Consider the following 20,549-nt stretch of genomic DNA (forward strand, 5'->3'; position numbering starts at 1 on the left):
GAGACGGCAACAACAGAGGGAGACCAAAGGAGGGATAACAAAGTAGACAGTGGACTTTATGAAGGCAGATCGCTGCCGTGGAAAAGAGCGAGAAATGAGAATGAAACCCGACAGGAGAGAAGGCGGAGAGGTTGAGAGACAGGTCCAATCTCAAAGCCAACACTTTGATCTTGATTTGTACGGGCTTGCCACCAGATGTGGGATTTCATGAGCATCTGACTTGCGAGTTGCCAAATAGTCCAGAGGACCTGCTGTCAACCATCCACACAGAGTGTCCGTCCATGATCCCGCAGCCACTTAGCCAGCAGCATCCCAGTAGCGTAACCTAGCAACACCCGGAGCGCATGGCACACTACTACTGCTGTTTAGCAAGAGTCGCATGCAATTTATAGATGTTGACAAATGGCAGCTGGAAAATTTCAAACGGGCCCGTGTTTAAATTCACATATTAACCAAAACCTAAAGGCAGTTAAATCAGCAGTCTGTCAACTTTGGAGCATGTTAGCTACTGTAATCAGGAGGACTTGATTAAGAGTGGAACGGTTTGAGATCAGTGTGTGTTTGTGTGTGTGCATAAAATTAATGTGTTGCTCACTTGTGAGCCAGCTGCATGCTGTAAGATGCACGTGCACATGTGTAGGTGTGTGCTTGTGTGTATGTGTTTTGCGGTTACCAAAGAAGGGAGCGTGGGCTGAATGTGTCGTCCAGACGACGCAGCACCCCAGAGCTCACCTGTGTACCGATAAACACAGCTGTAACCGTGCTAACCCGTTCCCCAGCTGGCCCTCACTCCCCTGCCAAACATGGCGAAATACAACATTGTGACTCACCGGGGAGAGAAGGTGCCGTGGGTCTAAAGAGACTAAAAGGGAGATATTGACAACAGAAGATCAGAAACATAATCACTTTTCACATCCATTAAAAGCAGCAGAGAGTTACAGACAAGCTTTAATTCTTACCTTCGTGATTCAGCTATCACAGCACAACAAATACAAGAACTGACATGTAAGACACAAAGTTCTCCAGGCAGTTATCTGCACAGTTTAGTGGTTTAACTTGAAGACATTATTTGTCTGGCAGTTGCAGTTTTTACAGTTTTGTTGGTAAAAATCACTGAAAATAGCACAACTGGTGGAGCATGTGCACCATGTATGAAAGGCTAAGGCCTTGCTGCAGCGACCTGGATTTGACTCTGGCTTGTGGTCCTTTGGCATCCGTCATAGTTTGCAGATCAACTTCCTGGCTTTAACTTTGACTCGCCACACTCACTGTAGTGTGGATTTATTCCTGCAATCAGGGATTATTAGTGACAACACTTTCTGTTTTATCTCCAAACAAAGTATTAGCCTGTTTTCAGTCTGTCTGCTCGTATTGGGTGTCCCATTTATTAGCGATGTTGCTGTGTTTCCAGTTCTCAGCCATTACTTTAGTGAGTACAGTGTTATCATAAGAAATTTTAGTGTCCATTACATTACATGAAATGGAAATTCACCTTCAGCATTCTGGTAGCACTGTGTCTTAACTAATAGACCCAGTGGTTGTTGTTTTCCTTTTAGATCCTGAAGCTGACCTCTATTAATATCCTGTGGGGAATATCCGGCACTTTATCTGTTAAATGCTCCTCTGTGTTCATCAGCTTGTTGCTAAATGTTTCTGTTTTTTAAATGTTTTAAATTCTAAAAATTCCTTGATAAATTAATAAAACCATGCCTGCAGCACGGCTGATCAGAGGGCTGGGAATGAATCAAATCAGAAAACTGGAGTCTGAAAATGTAAAACAATGAGCTGAGGGCTGTAACGCTCCGTAGCTGTGGGGATAATTCTCTGTGGGTTCATCACTATGAACGACTCGTTTCATGTGATCCATTGTGAAATGAAAAGCATTGATTGTAACAGCTTTAACTTCAGTAATAAATAAGACGTGATCAACGCTCGTCATCCTAAAACAGCACCCCTCTCCACTTGTATTTTTTCTGCAGGTTACAGAAAGATCTTACACTTATTTCTCACATCTTTTTCCAGATTTCAGCCTGCAAAAAAAATCCCAATGAACTACATTTTAAATTACCCTGCAGCTCATTAAAGTGTGCAAATGATGATGCACATTGCTTTCTGTTGTCCCGTATGCCAAATACTTTATTAGCAGTGTCTTGTATTTAGGGGGAAATTGTTGGAGAGCGAAGGAAACTGTTTGGGGAGAGTGGGAGTAACACAGTTGGAGGTGGAAAAAGATGGAGGGAAAACAAGATGGAGATGGAGATGGAAAAGGCCCAGACAGAAAAGTGCTAAAGGAAATAGAGAGGTACAAAGAAAGATATCACTCTGTCAAAAAGTGGCTGTTATGCTCCCCTCTCTTCCCCTCTCTGCCTCCCTTCTCCCAGTTTCTGTTCCCTCGGTGGCCAATTACCGCTAATTAAAATCCTCACTGCAGCTATCCAAGACCCCCCTCCCCTCCCTTCTTCATCTCCTCCAAGACCTCCATCTCTCTGCTTCGCCTGTCACCCCGTCGCCCTTTCTTTCTGTTTCTCTCCCTTTGAAGACGTGGTGTTTCTGCCCGTTGCGATCAACAACTTAAACACCTTGTTTCCTCCTGTTCTTCTCATCCTCTCCCTCACCTTTGCACCTCCTTTTTTTTTCCTCTTCCTCACTCCTCCTACATTTGGTCTGAAGAAGAAACCTTCCTAATCTTTCTCCCTCGCTCACATCCACTTCCCGCCTTGCCTCTCCCTCCCCATCTCACCTCCTCCCCCTCTGTTCCTATCATCAGCAGCAGTAAGGTTTCTTTAGTAGTGCCAAGAGACTTGACAAGGCTCTGGGCTAAAGACTGTAGCACTCACACTGTGATACCTTGCTAGTTGGGTTTTTTTTTTCCTTTTCTTTTTTTGACAAGGTTGTCGACATCTTTGCTTCTTCCTGCCTCAGCGTCAGCAGTGCGATCCATTTAGGTGTTAAAAAGCTTCGTCAAAGCTGCCACTGCTGATGAAGAGGAGCGTGATGATGATGATCACAGCAGCAGCAGCTCTGGTGTTAATTCATTCAGTTAATTCATTTGCCTTAAAGGAGAAAAAGGGATATTAAAAAAAAAAAAGCTCCAGTGTTGCTTGGCTCAGGGAAAGAAAGTTGGAGAGTGAGAGGGAATAAAGAACGCCTTTGCTGCTTCTCTCTGATGAAGAGAGTTATGTCCGCCCCTTTTAGCATCGGCATCTTGCCCCCCCTCCCTCTCTCTCTCCGTCCACTCTTGTCCTCCTGTTTAGAATAACTGCCCCTCTGTCTTTTCCAGAGAAAGGTGGAAAGAGATAGGGTGAGCCGTAGGGGCCTTTACAAGACCCAAGCCTTCCTTTTGTGCCAAAGCCAGGGCCTGGATTTAAGAGCTGTGTCCGCTTGACTGAACACAAACTGAGGCTGAGCACACAAAGGACCAGCTAGCCTTTTTCCTGCCTCCTGCTTTAAAGGCAGATAAAGAAAGACGAGGGACAGATGGAGGTATGAGAAGAGAGAGAGAGAGAGAGAGAGAGAGAGAGAGAGAGAGAGAGAAAGGGGAGGGGAGAGGATGGACGGATGGATGGCTGTTGAGTATGAAAAACAGGAGCAGCGACTCGTGGCCTCCCAGGTAAGAATAGTGAGAGGCCGTGGAGGGGGAGGAGAGGGAGGAGAGGGAAGGGAGGGAGGCAGAGGAAGAGAGCCAGAAAGAGGGCTCTAATGACAATAAGCAGGGAAAAAAGCTGGAAAGGCAGACAAAAAGGCCGGTGTCACCGGATGGCACTCAGTCAAGTTCTTTTAAGGCTCCTGCCTGTGTGACACCCACTTATGAGAGGGAGCAGGCCCACACACACACACACACACACACACTTCTTTCAAGGCAAAATAGGTTTGTGTTGAATATAGTTTGAGCTGCACTCAAGTGCAAATTTACTTGTCTGAACCCTGCCTTAGTGTTTCTCTTCCTTGTCTCCCTGTCGAGTTTTTTTTACTTTTTGCTCTCATTATTTATTATTGTTTTTGCATAAAGATCATGGCCTTAATAAAACATGTGTGGCAACGTGTTTTATGAAAATGACTTTATGACACTGTTTTTAAAGATCTAATTAGGTCTGAGTTATTCTACATGCTAATGAAAGAAACTTCTTAGCATCTTGTATTCTAATTGATCGGTTAAAGCGCTGCAGTATTCTTAGGTGTAAAATGGGATAAATCAACAAAGGTAATCAGCACGTTGTGAGGAAAGGACATAAAAAGACAATGCTAAGAAAGAAAGAAAGAAAGAAAGAAAGAAAGAAAACTCAAAGGATGACACCTAACTTTAAATTTTATACAAACATTTATTACATTTTTATGCAATTTTAATCAGGTTGGCAACAACAAGTTGGTAACAAAGTACATTTAATTAAATACTCTGTGCAAGTAAAACTTTGTATGTAGATTTTCCTGCCCTACTAGATTAGAAGATGAACTTATATTAATAAAATGTTTATGATCTCTGACTTAACTAGTTGCAGCATTAAAACACATCTTGAATATTAAAACAACACTGTGTAAAAAAATGTATTTTTGCAATTTAGCACACCCAATTTCAGAGTGCAATACCGCTGTTGTAAATATGGACAGCTGTACACATGTATTTGTTATAATTATATTATTTATTATTAAAAACTAGCAAGTCAACAATTTTGCTAACAGCCAAACATCAAGCAAGGGAAAAAAAACACAAGACATAGTATCCAGCTAATAAGAACAAAGTGTGTGGAGTACAGAGTGTGAGGACAGCATACAGGGCGCATCAGTGTTATTTTATAATAGAAAAGTTACACACTGTTGTTTTAATCTATGAGTAATAGTATAAGATTTAATATATTAAAGTATAACTGACATTTTGCCTTCACAGCGAGTACTTGAATCTTTAATACTTAAGTACATTTACTAATACTTAATAATACTAATTTACTTGAAGTAAAACTCTCCACTGTAGTGCTTTTATGTAAGTAAAAGATCTGAGTGTGTGTTGAGTAACACTGTAAATGTATGCTGAGATATGTTAAATAATTTATATTCATAGTTATTCAGTAGAAACTGATGGGAAGGCATGATGAGATCAGAAATGTCACCGTTGTATTTTCTGTAAAAATTGTGTCTGAGGCAAAAAGAGAGAGAGGTAGAGAAGGCACTTGAAGCGCCACACAGTATGAACATCATAATCAGATTCACAAACAGTGCAGTGTCAACAGTGTAACTGGCTGTGCTGTACAAAGTAATGAAATGGCAGAAACCAATATAATGTTAACTCTGCTGTATAACTGTTTCCTTAAAGCAAGAGAAGAGGACGGAAAAAAATCTGACATCCAGTGTAAAATCTGCACAGTTAGATCACATGAAAATCAAATCATTATTCAGAATATCTTATTAACATCTGATAAAGCTTGTTGGTCAGACCGTTTGGAAACACAGCCTGCGGGATAAAAATCAAAAGGCCTCGCATCTGTTTAACAATAGGTCACTATTCCCTCCTCTGTGTGAATGATTGACCTTTTCAGACCCACAGAAGCAAAGACGTAATATATTCAACCACAGAGTAATGACTGTCATTTACTCACATCGCACACTAATGTTCATCTGCAGGCAGTTTTAAATGTCTTTTGTGCATGTCATAGACCAACATGGTACACACTCAACATATGCACATGTTTATGTAGTGACAGTTGGGAAACATTTAACCTCAAGCAGGGTGATGAAATGTTACACTGCATGCAGCTACCACAATGGTAGCTGCTGTTAGGTAGACTACATAAAACAGTTTGTTGTAAAATGTGTTTGTTCCTCTTATGTGCAAAAAATCAGCATGCATGAGCTGATTTGTTAAGTCTCTCCCTCATTAATCAACAAACAGAAGCAGAAACTGACAAACAGGAAAAGGCCACATGTTGATATGAAATGACTCTCCACAAATAAATTTAGCACTGTAGATAGAAAAAGGAAAGTTCAAAAAAGAATTTCTGATGCAAACACAAATATTTCTTATAGAAATCTACAAATTGCTAAGTTAGTGATGGGACATGTAACACTAGTGTTGGCTAACATCACTGACAGTGTAAAGACTGGACAAAAAGACAAAAAGACGTATCACTTTATCACTTACCTGTGGCAAGCAGCTATCAGACGCCATGTTGAGGTTGACCTCTGGGCAGCTGCTATGTGAGCATCTTTGAATCTACACTTATCTGATTTCATACAAGCTTTTCTTCCTGTCAGTAACACCTGTAGACAGCTGTCCTTGAATCATGTGCTGTCTGTGGAGGAGAAATGTTAGACCAGTACAGAAGTTTCCCTTTAACAACATGACAGGCTCAAAGCATAGTACTATCTCCACCATGCTTGATGATACAGTAGGTGTTTTTAGGGTTGAATGCCTCACGTTAACATCTCCAAACCAACTTGTTGTCATTAAGTGTGTTACCCTCCAACTGTTTTAGGATATGTGTAGGGTGATGAGGAAATTATCTCATTTTATTGAGCTCTCCCCTTCTTTAGTGGTTTAATATCACCATATTTTTGTCCACATAACGGGAGTGGATGGAAACATGCCATATTTCTGTATATTCTGAATGGAAACCTGGCTAAAGTTGCCAAATAATTAGCTTCATCTGACCACCCAACTCTCCTCTTTTGTTTGTCTGTATTGTGCACAATAATATTCTTCAGACTTTGCGGCAACAGTTTAGGGAAGCCTCTTTTCCCAACCTGTCCATAAAAAGCAAAATCTTTAAAGAAGAAGAAGATTAACTTTATTGATCCCTTGATAGGGAAATTCCTTTTTTACTCAAGATTTACATTTATAGGTCAGAAATACAACCACACACACACACACACACACACATATATAGCTTATAGACATGCAAATGTGGAGACAGTGGAGTGATGGGCAACGATGTAGTGGCGTCATTGTAGCAGTTATTTAAGGGTACCTCGGCAGTGCCCAGGACATGAACTGGCACTTGTCCAGCTACCAGTCCATGCTGTGGGCTGTGCTGGACTTGGATCGGCCCCCCTCCAGTTCCCATGCCAAGTCCCTATGGACTGACCGCTGAGCTACTGTTTTCTGAGTTTGGTTTGTGGTTTGGTTTTTTTGTGGAAGAACATGACTGGCTGTCACAGAGCCTGGACTTCAACCCATCCAACACCTATGGGATGACTCCTTCCCAAAAGAGTGTTATAGCAGTTCATTTTTGAGCTCAGCTTTTTTAACATCTGAGTTTCCACATACTTTTGTTTGTGTATTGGACACTGTGTATGTTTTAAAGAGGATCTGAAATAATTTATTTGTTTGTAAAACCAACACCATTATATGTGTATGTAAATGTTTTCTGCATTTTAAATACACACACTCACACATGCTCACTCTTACAGTCAGTCACACAAGACACACATCCACTTTCTCCCTTTAACACTCCTCCTCACACACACGCTCCATCACGCACCATCCAACACACTCTCTCCTTCACACATAAATCCCTCACACATCCTAACATGCTCCGCTAGCTTTCCATCTCCCCATCGAGCTCCCCCTTCTCTCCCTCCCTCACTGTGTTTCAGGGTAATGTGAGCCAGCAGCCGTAACACCGGGGTGGGGGGAGGAGGAGGAGGAGGAGGAGAAGAGGGGGTGGTGTTGATGTATGGTGGAACTAAAGCAACCCTGCCGATCGATAATGTAAACAGGAACGAAGAGAGGCGGTAAATAAGGCCAACTCCTGACAGAACTGTCTACCTCAGGTGACGGAGAGAGAGGGAAAGAGAGGGAAAGAGAGAGAGGGAAGAGGGGGTGAGAGGAATATCTGATAGAGAAGGGGGAGACAAGAGAAGAACAAGAGATGAGGAAGAAGAGGAAGGAACAAATGAAAAGAAGGGATAGAAAGGAGGTGATGGAGGGATGGAGGTGAAAGTAATGAGGGCACGAGTGGAGGTGGGATGACTGGATGAGGTAATGGTGAAGGAGGGAGGGAGAAGAGTGACGACAAAGGACGCTTAGAGAGAAACAGAAAGATGGAGTGAGAGACAGAGGGGAGAAGAGATGAGGGGGAGGGAGGAATTCAAAGTGAGGAGCATGCAATTATAGATCACAATTCAGTTTTGGCAGACAAAGTGCATGCACTTGTGTGTGTGGATTCCAAAACAGTGACATTTAGCAGATGACACGCAGATGAATGACCACCAAGTGACCCACTGTTGAACTGAACGAGCTCAACACATGCAGTGCCACACACATACTCTCTCACACACATTAAAATGCACACAAACATACACACACACACACACACACACACACGACCGAGTTGTGAACCTGGCCACCGCTGAGTGCTCCACTGATACATTGGCAGGGCCAAACGACTTTTTCAGAGCACATGCTCACTCTGGGCTACTTGACTGCTGGAGACTGAGTGAAGAGTAAACACACAAACCGTCACACACACAGACAAACACACGTGGAGTATAAATACATGCCAAACTGTCGTATTACGATCGCACCGTACTTGTTTGTTCACGATAATTTAACTCATGTATCCGCAAGTGTTTCATCTTCTGTGTATTTTGGTTAATATTTCTCTGCAGCGTCCACATAGACTATAAATAAAAGGCTTTCTGCTAACTAAGTGATGAATCACATTAGTGAGTCATCTTATAGTCAGTCCTTGGAAGCTCTTAAATTGGCACTTATAGACCAGTGTTTTTTTCTGATGTGACAGTGTAATGTTGGGTTTTCTAATGCTCTCTCAGCAGTGTCACCATTATACCAAATGCAACATTAAATTCTATGGTATTTTAAGCTTCAATGTTGTGACGTGAAGCTGTTTCTGCTAGTAGAAGATTTTGCGTCATTGATTTTCAGCAAAATTATGCGATGATAGGAATTATTATGAATATTGTGATAATTGTGACCAAGGCTTCAAAGATTTCTGTTGGGCGTTTAAAACATCCTCTCTTGGGTGTCGTCTGGTGCATTTGGTAGAGCATCCGCCCCGTGTACAAAGGCTCAGTCCTTGCCGCAGCAGTCCAGGTTTCGACTCTGACCCGTGGCTCTTTCCCGCATGTCATTTCCCATCTCTCTCTCCCCACATTCCTGTCACTCTTCAAGCTGTCTCTGTCAAATAAAGCTAAAAAAGGAGCCTCTGTCAAATAAAGCTAAAAAAAGGCCCCAAAAAATATCTTATTATAATATCTCTTTATTTAAGATAAGATAAGATAGACTTTAATGATCCCACACTGGGAAAATCACTTGTCACAGCAGTTCATAAATAAGCAGCAGCTCAGAAATTACTCTGACAGCTGTTAGAATGAAAGACCTGTGGTAGCGCTTCGTCTTACATGGTGGGAGCAGCAGTCTGTTGCTGAAGGAGCTGTTTAAAACCCCACAGTCTCGTGCAGGGGGTGAGAGTATATGCAGTCTAGGGGGCAGTCCAGGACAGAGCTGGACCTCTTTACCAGTTTGTTGAGTCTTTTTCTGTCCCTCTCCGTGCTTCCCCCTCCCCAGCAGATGACTGCATAAAATAATGCAGATGTCACCACAGTGTCATAGAAAGGTTTTAACAGAGTCCTGCACACTCCAAAGGACCTCAGTCTCCTCAGCAAGCGAAGGTGACTTTGACTCTTCTTGTACAGGACGTCTGTGTTGTTCAATCAGTCCAGTTTGTTGTTAAGCAGAGTTTTTTTCATAATTATTTGACACTTTATAAACCAAACAGTGATTAAAAAAATTAAATGATGATGAAAATATTTGTAATAAGTTGCGTCTCTAGCAGAAGGCTATCATTTATTTTATTATTAGTTGATTTACCATAAAATAAAACGTGGAGTATCTTTTTGCATTTACTCTGTATGTTGGTGCAAAGACCAGCAAAGCTGTATCGTTGGAAGAGTAGAGTGCATTATTGTTGATACGAGAGAAAAAGAAAATGTAGTCGGCTGATGTTTGACACTAATGTCTGCAGCCGGTGCTTATTGAAAAGACAGCGTGTAAAGCGTGTGATGGAACATCAGCATTTTAGCCGGTATGAGCATCGGTATACACACTCAGGTCAGATTTGGAACAAATGTGAGTGTTGGGTAGGAGGGATGGAGTGATCAGGGTTATCAAGTGTGATCCACCCATGAATTAGCCCCATGACACCAACGGAAGGATCATTACTACTGAGGAGCTGTAGCAATCACACTCTTACATAGGGCGTACTGTCACTTTAATATAGCCTTAAATTCATATAAGATCCCTCATAGATGGATTGTACAATGAATATGGGCAATTCATGAAGCAGAAATCTATACTGATCATAAAGAAGGAGCTGTTATTAAAGAGATTCTGCTATAGTATATTGGACATCTAGTTTCATACGACATAAAAGAAGTGATAGTAACATAAAACTTTCATAATCCATGCAATAGGAGATATATGTGTCTTATAGCTATGTCAATATAAAGTGATTTCTCAGGGACTACATTCTCCTTCATCCCAAGCAGTTTGATGCAGGACTGTCATTAAGACGAGTTTCTTTCAATCCACATCTGTGCAGTGCTCTCATACCAGTTTGTGGTGCAGACTTTCATCTACACACTTCTGGTCTACAACAAAGAGGCATCACAGGATATAGTTTTTTGATTAGTTGCCATAACTGTAAAGCCTCTTGTCTCTCGTTTAATGATTGCAGGAAGAATATATTTGCTGCTGAAAGTGCAGCTTGATTCAGTAGAGCTGTAGCACACGACCCATGTTTGGTATGTTTGCAACCAGTGAACAGACTTTCATATACTGCAGTGCACATACTCCTTGTCAAACATAACAAAATAGCATTAAAAACTAATATTTAGCACAGCTAGGATGGCTCAAATGACTGAAAGACGAATGGGGTCCCTGGCTCTGCAGTTCTTTTATGCCATGTTTTAGTGTCTTCCAGCTCATTGTTTTGGTATTATTACAGACTACTGTTTTGGTTCACTGTCACCAGCAATGTTTAAGCCACATGAAGCAGTTGTTTTCAACATATCTTCAGGCTCACGAGTAACCCATTTGTTTCAAAAGAATTCAGCCTCACTAACAGCACAGTAAGTTTGCCATGTGATTTACTCCCTTTGTGAACAGTTATTTCTCATCAACAGCAGTGCAGCAGCAGTCAAGTTAGTTGACTCGATGAGCTATAGGTAGAAGGGGTCGGATTCAGCCACCTGATAGTGATATACTTCACTCTGTGATCATTTCTGATATTATGATAGGCATGAAAATCAATTCCAAATTTATACAATCGTTTATTGAATCATTGATTTCAAACTTCTTCAAAAGGTCTGATCTCTCTTTTTTTAAAGGTTTTCAGCAGTAAAGTTTATTGAGTTTATAGATCATTGATTTTAAAAAAGTGACGATTGTCAAATATTTTAATAATAATAATAATATAAAATCTGTATCATTAAAGTTGTATTACATGCTATCAAAATATTTGCTGCCTCAAATATAACTACAACTTCTATAAGTAATGATTTCAGATCGAAGATTTGATTTAAATCTATGTGAACTATGTTTCCTCTTCCCCCAGAGGTCCCTCTCTTAAAGCTCCATATCGCAGATACTTTTTAAAACACAGTATAATAGTTGTTTGGTAGCCAGAGCTCTGTTCCAGTGCCTGGGCGCTATGAGCAGATCCTGCTTTGCTAACTAAATATCATTGATATTTCCTTGTCGATGGATACAACTACAACAATTTCTAACAACAAACAAGCCTGTAAAGGGTATCGGGGAAATGGACACAAGAACACATTTCATGCTTCAGTTATGTATTTCTGGTTTTGAAAAAGATCTCTGGATCATATTTCAAGAAGTCCCAAACACTGTTAAATCTTTCTGCCTAATGGCTTCCTATCCTCGGAGGGTTGGATTAAAGAGCTTCTTCTGGGCTGCTGTTGAGTCTGCAGCTTGTTAACTGTGTGCGTGTGTGTGTGTGTGTGTGAGAGAGAGAGAGAGAGAGAGAGAGCTGCATTAATGTCCATCTTAATCTAATTAATCATTAGGCTCATATTGTTTGAATTGAGATAAATATGGCCCAAGAGGGTGGCACAGATGCAGAGACATGAGGTAACAATATTGTGTGCGGTCAAATGAACAGGTACAGCGTAATATGTAGTTTGGCCTGACTTGACCCGCTCACGACATGCTATGGAGCACCACAGTCTATGCTGTAATCGCATTCTCACTATAACATCACACCTTGTTTTACAATCATCACATTTATTAAGTTTATTAAATTCATTAATTACATTTTCTTCAATATATACAGTATATTGTAAACAGTAGCTTCTTAAAGCTAATTCTAATTATGATTATAATTTTGCCAAAATGTAAACAAATATTGCCTAAAGAAATGGGGCCTAAATTATAGCTCAACCATTATTAGTATAAAACACGGACGTAGTATCCGTGACATTACCCAAAGGTCTGTAAAGAGGCGTTTTGAAGCTGAGACCACCTACCTGTCAATCAAAGCTGCTACACTGTTAATTATTTACAAATATTATTTAAGCCTTAATATAATTTGAACAGGCGAGTTATATAAAAAAATTATCCTCAGTACAATTGTCATGAATGTTGAAATTAGCTATAGAGACCAAAACATTTTGTACCAGGCTGTAAACATGATTATTTCTGCTGTGAAGTTTTAATATAGGAGCCTTATGGAGGCTGACTTGTTCTTTAGCCAAACTCAAGTGGACGTTTGAGGAACTGCAGTTTTTGGCACTTTCACATAACAGCCACAGAGGTTTCCACTGGAACTTAATGCATAAAGTACCAAATCCATAGCACAAACATCATAGAAACTGTACTTTTAAATTATATGTTATCAGTTTAATTTATTGTTAGCCAAAAGGTTTTGTGTATATAATATTTAATTTCTCTGCTCACACTTTTGGAAGTGAATACAGTTCCACAGTGAAAATAAGCAGCAGTACAGTAATCGTCTTTACTGATAAATATGTTCCTCTGTTAGTGAGGTTACATATTTACTCATAAAAAAAAGTTTATGTCGACTGGGCAGGTTCTGATTGGACTCTTTGATGTCAATCAAATCTGGTTGCTGCAATACTGCAGATCAGTCGTGTCGTATCAAAGAACTGACAGATGAGTCAAGACTGAAGTGTTAAGATGGAAAAAAATGAGATTATTTCACATCATAGGAGTGTCAATACTTGATTAAATGTACTGTTGAAATGGATTTTTTCCCACTGTGTGTGTGTGTGTGTGTGTGTGTGTGTGTGTGTGTGTGTGTGTGTGTGTGTGTCTGTGTCTGTGTGTCCAGCTAGGCCTTATCACAGCGTTGGTATTCACGCTGAGAGCAGCATGCTGAGCCTCATCAGAATGTGTGGTAGTGTTGGTGTAGGCGTGTAGTGGCTGGTTAAACCGCATCTCCACTACAGCTCTGTCTGTTCCTCACTCAGCTTCTGTTTGCGAGGTTCTCTGTTTCCTTCCTCTGTTTATCCCTCCATGTTGATGACAGCCAAAGGCCAGAGGCATTATGATTATGTTTTAAGAATGTCTATTTATCTGTCCCATTTTTGTGAATGCAGTATCTCAGAAATGCCTTAATTCTTCAAATTTGGCACAAGCATCCACTTGAACTCGAGCATGAACTGATTAGATTTTGGTGGTCAGAGGTCATGGTAAGTTAGCCCTAACTCAAGAATTAATGTGCTTCTATAACAATGACATTTTATATCCAAAAGTTCAAGATGGATTTTAGCAGACCCCAAATGCAAAGACCAGTCTCAGTGTGCAGAAGTGGGTGGAGATCCAGTATCTGGCGCAGGACAGGTGGTGGCATGGCAAGCTCCAGAATGGAAGCGATGAGACGGATATCAGTGTGGCAGGTGGAAAATAGGGACATCGTGAAGCACAGGGAGAGCAAAAGTTAGCAAGAGGCACACAAAAACTTGCCTGAAGCATGTACTGCAATGGTTAGTGAACGATCTGAGCGTGGGAGGTAGAGCCAGAAGTTGATTGGATGATGAGGTGAAAGAGAAGCCAGAAGCCATGCCCAGCGACATACATAACAGAGAAAGACAGAAAGGACAGACAGATAGACACAGGGAAAGGGAAGACACAGGGAACTAGGAGGCAGACAGCCTCATCATAACAAGCTCCACCTCACTGTGGCACTAAAATGTTCTGTGGAAACTTTCTGGCCATTATTCAGCGCCATAAATCAGGACATTTGATCAGATACCCTGTCCACCCTGAAAATGTTGTAGATGTTTTGTGCTGCCGAGTTGAAGAAGTTGAAGAATAAAGCATCTATGTTTTGTACTGTCTCTGCAGCAGCATCTATATCTGGAACATTATCTTCTAAACATCAGATTATTTGCCATGCATGTAAACAAATGCAATGACTCACAACACTACATCATAAGAGTCTCGACAGACATGGACAAAAACTGTAACTTGAAGGGTTTGTGGAAGCATTCAACCACGAGGCAGTAACCTTAATTACTTTACCTCTTTCTTTCCTCTGCCTTCAGTTCAGTATGTTTCACTTAATTTACCCTTTATTTATTCATTTAGTCCCATTGAACTATTTTTTCACAGACCTGAGGCTGAAAAAAACATTCATTAACTTTTAACAGAAAAACATGAAAAAAAAAATATACTGGACCAAGCAATTAGAACCTGTGGAAGACATTGTCGCTATAAACTTGGTAAGAGAGAGAGAGAACATGTAATTTTAAGGTGATTTGCACATTTTTCTGTTTGATAAAGGTACAAATGGCCCTAACAGTAAAGTAAAACATTTACAAAAAACATAAATGTGAGAATAATTTGAAATTAGCTTGCAGAGAGAACATGAAATGTCCTCCGGCAGCTATCAGCTCTTGGCAACATTGGCAGCTTATAATAGTGTTTAGTCAGGTCTCTTGCAGACTGATTGGCTAGCACCACCAAACAAACAATCAGTTTGTAAAAAAAAAAAAAAAACTTTTAAAACTATTTAATGACAAACACCCACAAACATTCTTCTACAGATGACTCAGGGTTTCCTGCTCCAGTTATATTTTTGTGAAATATTTGCGCATGCAGCATCTAAACCAGTGACAGCAGTGCATTTATGGCTTCCCAGGTGTGCTGTTAAAATCCAACGTTAAATGCTATTAGTGTACTGCATATGGGAGATAATGTAATTCTTTACAGCTATTCAAATGAAGGTGAATAATTGAGTCAGAACGTGAATTCAGTCTGCTTTGGAGTAAAACATCCCCAACTAACATGCTCACAACCAAAAGGGCCTGACCTGCAGTTTTGATGTGAGGATGTTTGTCCCTGAGCTGAGGGCTGGCAGGTTTGACTCACCTGTAGCTAGGGGATCACCTGATATCCAACATATATAAGAAAACGACTTGTCATAAAATTATACAGGCATTGTTAGAGTCTCAAGCCTTTGATTTGACTTAATCATCCATAAATGATCGCCTGGACCTGGCACAGATCACCATTGCTTTCCAGGCACCCACCAGCTGAAAAAACATATTGTACATGAACAAAATTACATTATATCCACTAAAACTGGATTTAAATACACCGATTTTTTTGCTTAATTTTCAGATACTTCCATATTATTAAGCACCAAATTGTAAAAAAATCAAAATTTTCGCTTTGTGTTTCCAACTTATGAATGTTATTCAAAATTTTGAAACTCTAAATTAGGATGACTCAGAGGAAACATGAACCAGGCATTAATCTACCAAACCAAATTTTATCTGTTCCAGCCAAGATTTTACTAATGAAATTAACTGATACTATATTTGTAATTAGCATTAACAAAGATGTGTGAGATAGTCTCATATTTCTCTCTTTGCAGATGTGATCCACACTGTGGGGCCGATTGCACAAAAAGGAGTGGGTGAAGTGGAGAAGAAAGCCTTGAGGTCGTGCTACAAGAACAGCCTGGAAGTGGCCGCTAAAAACGGTGCACGCTCAGTGGTGAGAACAAAGGGATCGTGGAAGCTGTGGGTGTTTTGCTACTACAAACAGAATGGGGGAGAGGATGGAAAGAAATGATGGATGGATGTGATGAAGAAAATGAAGGATGGTGCAGAAACCATAGAGATTTGGTTAAAGGGTGAGAACCATGCAATACTTCAAGAAAGGATGCACACTAAGAGTAAAGAAGGAAACGATAGAAGCACTGAGTCGTGACTGTAACAAAGAAAAAGATGATTCGACACGTGGAGATTTTTCAAAACAATCTGCTTTCAAACTGAGATGGATGGTGAGAAACAGGATCTACAGGTTGGGTTGCTGAGTTGTAAGGTTTTATGAAACACACGAAGCAGGAGGTTTCACAGCAGAACGAGGTGTTAAAGCCAAAGAAAATAAAGTCAGAGCTACAATAGAAGAAAACAAAACAAGCACATGGAGGCTGTGTGAAAATAAATCTGTATTTGTAGCTTCACGACTGATGATGATGAAAATGTACAGGATTTATTTAGTTATCTTCTATTACTTCCCCAAACGTGAAATTTGTGTCCTCTTACTTTCACTGCAATGCAGTGTGTGAATTAAAATGAGAGTCGCACAAGTTAAGGTGTGCGTTTATGACCAATCACAAGACACGTGTGGCAGTTTACACATCCTGGTCAACTGAATTCTAATTCTTGAAACAGTCATCTGCTCCATAGTACAACCTTCTTGTTGTTATTAGTTCAGTTTCATTGAGTTTTATGTCCACCTTTTCGTCTTGAGGAGCCATGTATGTATGTGTGTGCTCTCACCCTGATTTGCCAACTCTGCAATATGGCTAAATGAACCAATCTGGAGACACCGTGGCATCTGCTCGTACAGCAGTATTTGACAGCAGGCAGAGAATCTGCCAGATTTGATTTTCTTTGAAGTGTACTGGCTGGTTTTCTCCAACCAGTGGTTTGGTATGAACCTGCCCAACAAGGATCTCAGCTATTTAAAGGTAGAATCCATAGATTTTTACATCAAAGCCACTGTAGAAACTATTTATGGTTGACATTTTTCAGCAATAACCCCATAATGTATGTGCATTCAGTAAGTACCTCGCTATTTATTAGCTTTTATTGTTGCTGGGGTACTTTGCATGCCCCGAGCAGGTTTTAAATTACTTACTCACTCAGGGGTTCACTGGAAACGATGCACTTAAATGTTACTGTTTGTAATTTTATCTAATTGACTGAAGCCTCCTAATTTACCTATTGCTCTCCTACAGCCTTACCAAAGGCGTGTTACTGCTAATACAAAGAAACACTAAACACTTGGATGTGTGAGGCTGAAGGATGTGTCATATCACAAGTACTTTCAACGTACCTTTCTAAATCAAGTGAAAATAATTTCAGTGAGAGTGAAGGGGGACAAAATCCAAAGTCCTCATTCTGTGTAAAAATCCACTAATATAAATCATCATAAGTTGGACAAATTACAGTCCTAAAGAAAAAAAATTTAAATTACTTTGCCGTTAAAAAGATTTAGACTTTAGGACATACGCTCTTGATTTAGCTGAGGCCTTGTGTTAGCTTTGGCTGACTTAGAAAGTAATCGAAAGAAAGCATCTCTTTGCAGCCAGTATGCATAATAGGAGCAATTAAAGTGAACAACGGTGCTTTCAAGGTACATAGTGAGGGACAGTTTATGCCTTTATTGTATAAAGAGTAAGGGCAGTGAAGGAAATGAGGGAGAGAGACATGTAAAGGTCCCCAATAGGATAGAAAACATCAGGATTCAAACCAGGGACACTGTGTTCATGGTCGGCATTTTAACTCTACTGCTTCCTTTAAGTGGATTGAGTGAATATAAATTAAAAGAACCCCTATCCTCTAAAACTACTGCTGAAACGAAACACAGATGACCACCGCAACAAGTCGTCGTTGTAAATAACTCAGTGTGATGATAAGTAGCCTCCTCGGCCCACAGTTCAGTAGATTTATTGATAGTTTGGGTAACACTTTATTTGAAGGGATGTGCATACCACTGACGTGACAAAGTGATAACCATGAGAGAACACCACATGTGGAATCAAATCAGACTCTGTTAGCCCTTGAATGCGGTCGGACCAGGACCAGACTGATAGTAACCAATGTGACAGAGGCTCAGTCAGCTAATACTAACGGCAGTGACACTGCTGTTAGTATTAGCTGTATTAGCTGTAAAGTAAAGCTGTCTGTTTATCTGTTAAGAAACTTTGTAAATCATTTTGGTACTGCACTACCCATCAAACTGACCTTATAGCAGCATTTGTTAACATATTAATGATAAATTAATGTATCACTCTGCTTGAGGTCAAGGGAATTATTCATGCTAATTATAATGCTCTGACAGCTGACTGTATAATATAATGTTAACGCATGAAGCTAAATAGTTTCTGATAATTAGGCCTGCTGTGGTATGTTTATGACCTGAAGTTATGTTGTACATTAACGAAGACATCTCACACAAATGTCTCGTCTGACTTTGATATTTGATTTTTACATGTTTGATATGAACAAACCAACAAATGTCATGTCAGTTATATGCACATATCTTCCAGTGAATGGTTACTATATTTTCCACTGTAATGATCCACCTTTATTAATACTGCAGTATATAGCAGTAAGCGGTAAACTTTGTACAGCGGATGAAAGACGTTCTCCCACAGCAGATATAACAAAGGATGAATGACAGTTTGGATTTTAAATGGATGAGAAAATCAAACAGAAGAAAAGATGCCATGACAAACAATCAGGAGAAATTCTCCATTGAGATCCGGCAGAGAGTGTGATCTCTGTACATTAGTGTGTGTGTGTGTGTCTGTGAGAGAGAGAGAGATGAAAGCAGGCTGTTATGTGATGAGCAACAGACTGTAACCACTTTGTTTGTCATCTTTACTCTGCAGGCTTTCCCTTGCATCTCCACTGGAATCTACGGTCAGTGTTTTTGTGCGTTTCCTCCTCAAAGCAGAAAAACTGTGTGACATTTTCATATGTTTGTGTGTTGTGGGTGTGTTTGTGTGTGAGTTATCATAATATTCATAGTTTTACTTCAAGTGTTTATGGGTAGTTTAAGACTTTGTACTTAAACCGGTAATTGTTTTTTGAGTAAGAGTAAAAAACAGTTTTCATACAACAACAATATAATATATGAATACAAACATGAGTGCCTGTTTTTATATGCTGAACGCACAGCCAGTGTTTTCCATCACATGCTTGTTTCCAGTATCAGTATTTCTGTTTAACTAGAGCGCTGAGCCACCCAGTGCCACTTGTCACATTATATCCTCTTGCTCAGAGGTGGTTCTCTGATTAAGGCCTTGGATTAAGACCAGCAGATTAAGAGAGATTAGGCCAGAGATTGTGTCAGATTGACTGTAATCCCCCTTCACACTGGCAGGATAGAGAGTTAAGGATAGTGCTTAAACACTCCCCAGGGTGAGTTTGGGTGTGAGTGCTGATTACTAGACAGAAGAAAAGGCCAAAGTTGTGAATGAATTTCATCTGCGCTGAGGACAGAGAAACAAAAACTGTCTAAACTTGATTTTTCCGTATTTTATGTTACATAACCGCTATTAAAGCATGAAGCTGGTACTTGTCACTGTATCAGCCAACGCTCTGATGTAATGAAATTGGAAAATAATTGAATGCAAGGGACGTGCCAACAGGAATGCCAGCCAATCATATTAGTAGTTTTTGAATAATGCGACTAACTACATTTGAGCTTGTTGTGGAGGACTGAAAACTGAATAAATTTTGATTAAACTGAGCTGCCATTAGAGGAAAAACGTGCCACAAAATATAAAAATACAGATTCTTTGAGACAGTGCACAGATATTTTAAACCATTACGTCTGATTAGACCTCAGTTTTAGTAGAGAGACATATATTAAGATTGTCTGAGTCCAGACCACTGAATCCACCGAGTTATGAACAAGCTCAGGTCACTGAACTTAATGTACCAATAAACATTGTAAATATCTTCTGGAGTTAATTGCTGCCTTAATAATGTTCAGTAGCTTCATTTTTCTCCAGGTTAGGAAGTGTTATGTTATGTTATGTACTCTGTGAGGGTGGATGGTGGATATACAAAAAGGTGTGTTCACATCCTGTGTCACACCTGGGGTTCAGGAAGAGGTACTAAAACACTTCATTGAGGTTAGGATAAAATCACATTTTGATGCATTATTAAACAAGTAAACACGACCTGTGCTGTGCCTCAAGTCACTTTTTTAATATTAAACCATTTTCCCTTAACATTCACTGAGGGATTTGAGTTGCCAAAGCATTACCTTAAAAATATGTATCATGACTTCTTTGCTACAAGTTACAATAACATAGGAAAACAAATTAAATGATTTGACAGTGAACATTCCTTGAAAACATTTCCTCATTATGTTGATGAAACTTGATCTGGGTGGCATTGAAAACATATTTTCTGGATTTAGAAGTGTATGAATGTTAGCTTCTGTAACAGAAGAGTGAGGCAGTAAGTTTGTTATTTCTAAAGATGCTTATGCAGCGGATGAAGAAGACTTTTTAAACTTAATTATT

At 40.0% G+C, this 20,549-nt stretch overlaps 1 protein-coding gene across 4 annotated transcripts in view; it reads left to right on the forward strand.

Moving 5' to 3' along the window:
• macrod1 (mono-ADP ribosylhydrolase 1) overlaps positions 1 to 20,549 on the forward strand; it is a 109,777-nt gene that overhangs the window by 77,259 nt on the left and 11,969 nt on the right. For all 4 annotated transcript variants that reach the window (XM_027285616.1, XM_027285573.1, XM_010739173.3 and 1 more), the window contains 2 exons: positions 15,870 to 15,991; positions 18,903 to 18,933. In XM_027285616.1, the coding sequence (XP_027141417.1) occupies positions 15,870 to 15,991; positions 18,903 to 18,933 (153 nt within the window). The remainder of the gene's footprint in view (positions 1 to 15,869; positions 15,992 to 18,902; positions 18,934 to 20,549) is intronic.

The sequence above is a fragment of the Larimichthys crocea genome, chromosome I (assembly GCF_000972845.2).
Source record: "Larimichthys crocea isolate SSNF chromosome I, L_crocea_2.0, whole genome shotgun sequence".
In the NCBI taxonomy this organism is placed as follows: domain Eukaryota; kingdom Metazoa; phylum Chordata; class Actinopteri; family Sciaenidae; genus Larimichthys; species Larimichthys crocea.